Below are 7,669 nucleotides of genomic sequence, written 5' to 3'. Positions count from 1 at the left end.
GTTTGACTGTAGAATCAATGGAAGCTGTAGAAGTGTTATTGATGTTGATTCATCCTTTGAAATTATCAGAGAATTTTGTTAGACGAGTGTCGTTAGCCTAACAAACAGTGTTTTTCGACAAGCTTTCATGGATTTCGATGTTTTCAGTTCAATTTATGCCGAAATTATACTCGGCGGTGAATCTACCTTCCCTTTCGCCTGAAAAACCAATAAGATGGGCGCCATCACTGGTGTAACAAACCCCATTGATCGTATCCTTATGAAGTTGGCTTGAGGGCGATCGAATTTGAGTGTGCGACTCAACTGACGCACTCGCAGATTCTTCAAGAGCCGCATCTCAATTTTTACTGATTACAACGGTAGAATTATCTGATTTTTGAATGTATGGTGGATCTTGATGCGGAGTATTCATATCCATCATCCTTTCTTCTCAATTCCCCTTAGAAAATCCTTGGGAAATATTTTCTCGTTCTCTATCAAACTCCTCTTCCAGCAGAGTGTTCACCGCAACTTTCAACTGAAATTTCGAAGAGTTCAGACGTTGATCTTGGAGCGTATTACCATGGGATTTTTGCCTTGTCAAGGTGTTTCGGATGGCTTTGGTTCGGCGGTGTTTGACCAGCCATCGGTGGTGCACACGCCGATGCAGTTGTAAGCATGTATGACTGTTTGCTAACGTTGTACATAGAGGAGAGCGCGTCTATGAGAGAGAGAAAATTTTAGTGTTTTTGGCATTTTAAGCATGGAGTTTCGAGTTCATATTTTAGCTTTAGGTTTAGAGTTAGGGTTAGGATTAGGGTTACCACATAGTTTTTTAGACTTTTGGGTTTTGTGTTTAGGATTTGAGGTTTAATATCAATGTCTTAGTCTTTAATGTTTGGGTTTTGATATTTTGGGCTTTGGGTTTGATGTCTATGATAGGGTTAGGTTGTTTTATATGTTTTAGGGTTTGGCGTTAAGGATTTGACTTGTAATATCTATGTTTTACTGTTTAATGCTAGGTTTTAGGTATTTTGGGCTATAAGTTTAGGGTTAGGGTTAATGATAGAGTTAGGGTTAGGGTTCGTGTTAGGGATAGGGTAACGGTTAGGGTTTAGGTTTTTTTTGGCTGTTAGGTTTATGGATTTTTTTAAAAATCTACTTTTTAGTGTTTCATGTGTGGGTTTTTTCATTTTTGGCTTGGGGTTTTGGGTTAATGGTTTAGGGTTAGGGTTAGGGATAAGGTTAGTATTTGAGTTGGGGTTAGGGTTAGGTTTTTTTTTGGTTTTAGGGTTTTTGATTTAGGATTTGAGGTTTCAAATCTAAGTTTTAGTGTCTAATATTTGGGTTTTGGTATTTTGGGCTTTGTGTATTTGGTTGATGGTTTACATTTAAAGTTAGGGTTAAGGTTAGGGTTTGCATTTGGGTTAGGATTAGGGTTAATGTTTATAATTTTTTTAGGTTTTCGGATTTATGGTTTAGGATTTTAGGTTTAAATATAATAGTTCAGTGTTGAATGTTTAGGATTTCGTATTTTGGAGTTAGGTTTTTTTGGACATAGGATTTAGGGTTTAGGGTTTAGGGAGAGGGTTAGGTTTAATATTAGGATTAAGGTTTTTTTTTTGTTTTATGGTTCAGGGATTAGCATTGGAGGTTTAAAATCTACGATTTAGCATTTAATGTTTGGGTTTTTGTATTTTGGGCATAGGTTTCTTATTTATGGTTAAGTGTTAGAGTTAGGATTCAGTTAAGGGTTATGGTTTTGGTTAATTTTATGATTAAGTTGGCATGGTTCATTCCTCTGTCCCTATCCCTTCTCATCACCACTATTTTGTTGCATACTCTGCCTCCTTTTAGCGGCATCCCTTTTTTGTTTACTGGGTTTATTTTTGCTCTTGAAAGTGCTTTCAGTTTTACTAATATCAAACTGCTTCCCTTTATCTTTTTTCTTGTCAACCTTGTCATCTTTCTCATTATCTTCATTCCTGTCTTGCTGTTTTTCCTTATTTTGTGCATATTTTTGTTGTTTGCTATTTCCAGCCTGCACCTGTTGTTGAATCTGATGTTGTTCTTCCTGTTGTTGCTCTTTCCTAGAGTTATTACAGGCACTAAAGTCTGGACTGTAGTCTGTGTTCAACCCCTCATGCAAAACATAAGGCAAACTCCTTCTTATGGTAACCCCTTCCTGCAAGTTAGTTGGTTTCTCCTGACAGCCCCTATCCATACCTTCCACAACTTCATCAATCTTATTCCGCACATCAAAAGAGTTAGGTTGCATATCTATGATACCTTAATCTTTGAAGTTTTTTTTTGATCACTTGATCCTGTGATAGTGGTATTTCTGTTTCTCTTTCCCTGTGAGCTGGTCTTGTTCATGTGTTGATTCTCCTCTTGGTTTCCTTTTTTTTTCCTACATAGAGAAGTCAGTAAAAGAAGTATGATGAAAAATATTGGGAATACCTGTTTGCTGAGTTAGTTCCTTAAATTGTTCACTTGCTGGCTTGTTTGGTGCAGGGACTGGTTTCCATGTTGGCTTGGTGGTTTTTTCTTCTTGAGTTTTGTTGTTCTTCTTCCTTTGTGTGTGCCATTCCTCTTCCATTAGCTGCTCAATTTTTTTTGTTTCCCTTTATCATTATTATTCTGCTTTCTTTTCTCTTCATTCTTCTTGGTCAGTGCATGAAAATTCTCATTTCCTTTGTGATTTTGTTGTTCCATGTTATTATCATTGTTTTCCTTTTCTTTTTCCATTCTTTGTCTTTACTCCTCATCCCTCATCTTTGATTTGCATTACTCTATCTCATGGACTTGGTGTCTGCAGTATTCATAGTAGGATGCAATGTTTTCATACTCCACAAGTTAACAATTGCCTATAGTATCAACATCATTGTCAAAACCAACCCACACATGTCCTTGGCTAGGTTTAGTCAAGTTAATTTGCATCCTACCCTTGGCCATTCTTTCTGTAGTTCTTTTAATGGAAGCAGTGTCCAAATATAACACCTTGCCTACAGATTCTAAAAGGGGAATAAGAAAGGGCTTTTTGAATCAATGCCAGGGTAGTCCTGGTATCAGAATCAAAACAGGTACAATGGGAGCTTCTTCTTCCTGAGTAAAGAATGGTGTCCAAGCTTGTATTCTCACAAGTTTGCCCTCAATAGTCATCCTTTGTTGAGTCCAAATAGTGTTATATTCTAGATTATTTTCAATATAAATAAATACATTTTATAGTGAGCTATACTAACCCCCCCTCCCCCGCCCACACTTAGTTGGGTTTGTTGAATAAAGCTCTTCCAGATGAGCTCCATTTTAGGCATGGTTGTACTAAATTTCCCCACCAAAGTATATTTACAATCAACAGTTAAAATATGTAAAAAGTCATGCATATCATATATGACTGCAGGCTGCCCTTGTTTAGTGGTCTTCCTAGGGGAGTTTTGAGAACAATGGTGGGGTTTTTAGCTGCATGAATGTGCCTTCATCTTGCAGCCAATGTCTGAACAACAATGTAAGGGGAAGGTTCAGGGGTTTTTTCTTGCTGGTTGTTGTGGTGGATTTTAGTATTGTATGTTTAGGTAGTTTTTGGTTGTGAATAGATTGGGAATTTTTCGTGGTAAAGGATTTTGTTTATCGAAATTGCTAAAGATTTTAGGAAAGTCTCTATGGTACTTGTTTTGGTCCTTAATCTCCCCCACATCCTTTGTTTAGCTTTCCCCTGATCATCATCCCCTTTTCTTTGATCGTGCTCTTTTTCATTCCCAATCCTATTGACTATAAACTTTTGAACAGAATTACAAGAACCATCACCTAAATTTCCCATGGCATTTTCATGCACATGGCCAACACTTTTATAATTATAATTTTGGTTTTGTATAAGATTAAGTTGATGATACTTACCAGAGTGTTGTTCCTTCTCCCTTTTCCCAGAGTATTTTTGTTGTTGTTACAGTATGTTAGCTCCCCCATTTCAAACATTATAATCAGCTTGCATACCTGTGTGTTGTTCCTTCCCATTTTGCTCATTGTAGTTTTGTTTTTGTGCCTTTATGTTGACTACTTTATTTCGATCGGTTTATTCAGTCCGCATACCTTTCTTCGATTGATTCTATTTGAGGGATGTGTTGTCGATTGGTTCCACTCCAAAAGAGAAGTATGAAGAACTCTCTACATCTATAACTTCTCTTGGTTGAGATACTGCTGTAATTTGTTGAGTTTTCGAGCTTACAACATCCTTCCTAGCTTCGCCTTTTCATAACTCACCCCTGCGTTGCATATCCGAATTGTATTACCCATGGTTTCCCATAGGATGGTAATCTTGATATATTATATTTGATATGTTTGTGGCATTAACCTGTTGATTGTTAGAATCGATTTCATTTCCTTCCCCCATTAACAGCTTTCATTCGACTAGCCTTTGAGTCACCGACATTCTTGTCGCGGACAACCTGATCTTTATTTGGGATTGAGATTGTAGTGAGAGGTATGCCTTCTCCATGGTAATACACCATAGTAGGTAAATCACCACGATTCAACTTGGAAGTTAGTCGATTTTGAGCTCGAGTTTCATGAAGGTCCTTCGCGACTTCCCCTGAAATTGAAAACTCGATTCTCTCAAATAGCAAAGTATGTTGTTACCATTGATTAGAAGAAATATTCCCAATATTCCTATCATCTTGAATTAACCTTATAGATTCAGGGGAAATAATTTAGCGATTCCCTGCCATTTCACTCTCGGAACTCTCACTTTTCATCGCTTCAATCAATGCCAAATTCCCAGAGTGGTGAGATGAATTAGAGGGTGGTTCTTGGTTCACGTACCCCTGTTGGCGCTTGTCTGGTGGTTTGCAGATGGCCTCCGGCGGCTCACGCGCCTTCTCCATCCGGCTTAACTAGCTGTTAGAGTGATTTGCGCTCTTTTTCCTAGAGAGCGTGTGTTAGAGAGAGAAATCAGAGAGAGACGAAATTGAGCAATGGGGAAGCGACGATTTGTATTTTTTTTCTTAGGGTTTTAGTTTTATTGTTTAGGATTAGGGTTAAGATTGAAGTTTGGGTTAGGGTGGGGTTAGGGGTTAGGGTTTTTGTTTATCTTAGGTTTTAAGGCTTACGATTTGAGGTTTAATATCAATGGTTTAGAGTTTAATGTTTGGGTTTTTGTATTTTGGGCATGGAGTTTAGGGTTTAAGGCAAGGTTAGTGTTAGGGTTTAGGTTGTTTTTTAGGTTTTAGGGTTTGGGGTTAAGGATTTGAGTTGTAATATATATTGTTTAGCGGCTAATGTTAAGCTTTTGTTATTTGGGGCTTTAGATTTAGGGTTTTGGGTTAGGTATTGGGGTTAAGTATAGGGTTAGGGTTAGCATTCGTGTTAGGGATAGGATTAGGGTTAGGGTTTATTTTTTTTTTAGGTTTTAGGCTTTGGAGTTCAGAATTTTTGGAAATCGATGGTTTATTGGTTAATGTTTGGGTTTTTGTATTTTTGGCTTGGAGTTTCTGGTTTATGGCTTAGGTTTAGGGTTAAAGTTAGGGTTAGGGTTAGGGGTTAGCGTTTAGGTTTTTTCATAGGGGTAAGGTTTTTTTTTTTTATAGAATTTGAGGTTTAAAATCTATGGTTTAGTGCTTAATTTTTGGGTTATCATATTTGGACATAGATTTTTTTTGGATTTTTTTTTGGACTTAGAGTGTGTGGTTTAGGGTTATGAATAGTGTAAGGATTAAGAATAGGGTGTAGTTTTTCTTTTAGGTTTTATGTTTCAGGGTTCTACATCTGAGGTTTAAAATCTATGGATTATTATTTAATGTTTGGGTTTTGGCATTTTGGGCATAGACTTTTCAATTTATGGTTTAGGTTTACGGTTAGGGTTAAGGTATGGGTTACAGTTTTGTTTTTTTTTTAGGTTTTTGGATTTAGGGTTTAGGATTTGAGGTTTAGTATCAATGGTTTGGTTAATAATATTTAGTTTTTGTATTTAGGGCTTGGGATTTAGGGTTTTTGGTAGGTTAGCGTTAGGGTATGTGTTAATGTTTAGGTTGTTTTTAAGGTTTTAGGGTTTGGGGTTAAGGATTTGAGTTTTAATAACTATGATTTTGTGTTTAAGTTACGATTTTTGTATTTTGGGCTTTAGTTTTAGGGTTACGGTTATGGTTCGTGTTAGGGACGAGGTTAGGGTAAGGGTTTAGTTTTTTTTAGGCTTTAGGTTTTGGGGTTTAGGATGTTTTGTTTTAAATATATGGTTTAGTGATTAATATTTGGATTTTGGTATTTTGGGCTTGGCATTTCTGGTTAATGGTTTAAGGTCAGGGTTAGGGTTATGCATAGGATAAGGGTTTATTTTTTTTCTAGGTTTTAGAATTTGTGGCTTAGGATTTGAGGTTTCAAAACAATTGTTTAGTGTTTAATGTTTGGGTTATCGTGTTTTGTACTTAAGGTTTTTTTGGACATAGGGTTTATGGTTTAGAGTTTAGGGTTAGGGTTAATAATAGGGTTAGGGTTAATAATAGGGTTAGGGTTAGGGTGTACGTTTTTATGGTTTTATGGTTGAAGGTTTAACATTTGATGTTTAAAATCTATGTTTAGTATTTAATGTTTGTGTTTTGGTATATTAGGCATAGGTTTCAGGTTTATTGTTTAGGGTCGGTTAGGATTTTGTTTTTTTAGGTGTTTGGGTTTAGGATTTAGGGTTTGAGGTTTAATATCAATGGTTTAGTTTTTTACGTTTGGTTTAGGTATTTTTGTTTTTGGGTTTAGGGTTTATGGTAGGATTAAGGTTAGGGTTAGAGTTGGGGTTAAGGTTTAGGTTGTTTTTTGGGTTTTAGAGTTTGGGATTAAGGATTTGAGTTAAAAATAATGATGTTTTAGTGTTTAATGTTACAGTTTTTGTATTTTTGGCTTAGGGTTAGGGTTCGTGTTAGGGTTTAGGTGTTTTTCGGTTTTAGGTTTTGGAGTTTAGGATTTTTGATTTCAAATCTATGGTTGTTAATGTTTGGGTTTTGGTATTTTGGGCTTGCAGTTTCGGGTTAATGGTTTATGGTTAGGGTTAGGGTTATGTTTATTGTTAGGGTTTAGGTTTTTAAGGTTTTAGAGTTTGTGGTTTGTATTTGAGGTGGAAAATCTATTGTTTAGTGTTTAAGGTTTGGGTTTTCGTATTTTGGAGTTAGATTTTTTTTTTGGACATAGGGTTTATGGTGTAGAGTTTAGGGTTACTGTTAGGATTAGGATTAGGGTTAGGGTGTAGTTTTTTTCAAAAATATTATCGTTGAGGGTTTAGCATTGGAGGTTTAAAATCTATGGTTTAGTATTTAATGTTTAGGTTTTTGTATTTTGGGCTTAATGTTTATGGTTTTATGTTACCGTTAAGGTTAGGCTAAGAATTAGAGATAGATTTTTAGGTTTAGGGTTTAGGATTGGAGGTTTTTTTAATCAATCGTTTTGTATTTATTTTTTGTGTTTTGGTATTTTGGGCTTGTGGTTTAGGGTTTATTGTACAGTTAAGGTTAGGGTTAATGTTAGGGTTAGTGTTAGGGTTAGGGTTTTGGTTGATTTGTACGTTTTAGGGTTTGGGGTTAAGGATTTAAGTTGTAATATCTATGGTTTAGTGTTTAATACCAGGGTTTTGGCATTTTGAGCTTTTTTTTAAGGTTTATGGTTTTGGGTTAGGGTTAGGGTTCTTTTTATGACTTTGTCTACAAGATCATAATAG

General features: G+C 36.0%; 1 protein-coding gene across 1 annotated transcript; it reads right to left on the bottom strand.

Moving 5' to 3' along the window:
• Positions 1-1,786: 1,786 nt before the first annotated feature.
• On the bottom strand, positions 1,787-2,257 carry LOC104648783 (uncharacterized). Its single transcript, XM_010326646.2, has one exon. The coding sequence runs from the start codon at positions 2,255-2,257 to the stop codon at positions 1,787-1,789; it is 471 nt and encodes a 156-aa protein (XP_010324948.1).
• Positions 2,258-7,669: the final 5,412 nt, after the last annotated feature.

The sequence above is a fragment of the Solanum lycopersicum genome, chromosome 8 (genome assembly GCF_036512215.1).
Source record: "Solanum lycopersicum chromosome 8, SLM_r2.1".
Lineage (NCBI taxonomy): Eukaryota > Viridiplantae > Streptophyta > Magnoliopsida > Solanales > Solanaceae > Solanum > Solanum lycopersicum.
The sequence above is the reverse complement of the archived record's forward strand: the minus strand, read 5'-3'. Positions and strand labels throughout refer to the sequence as shown.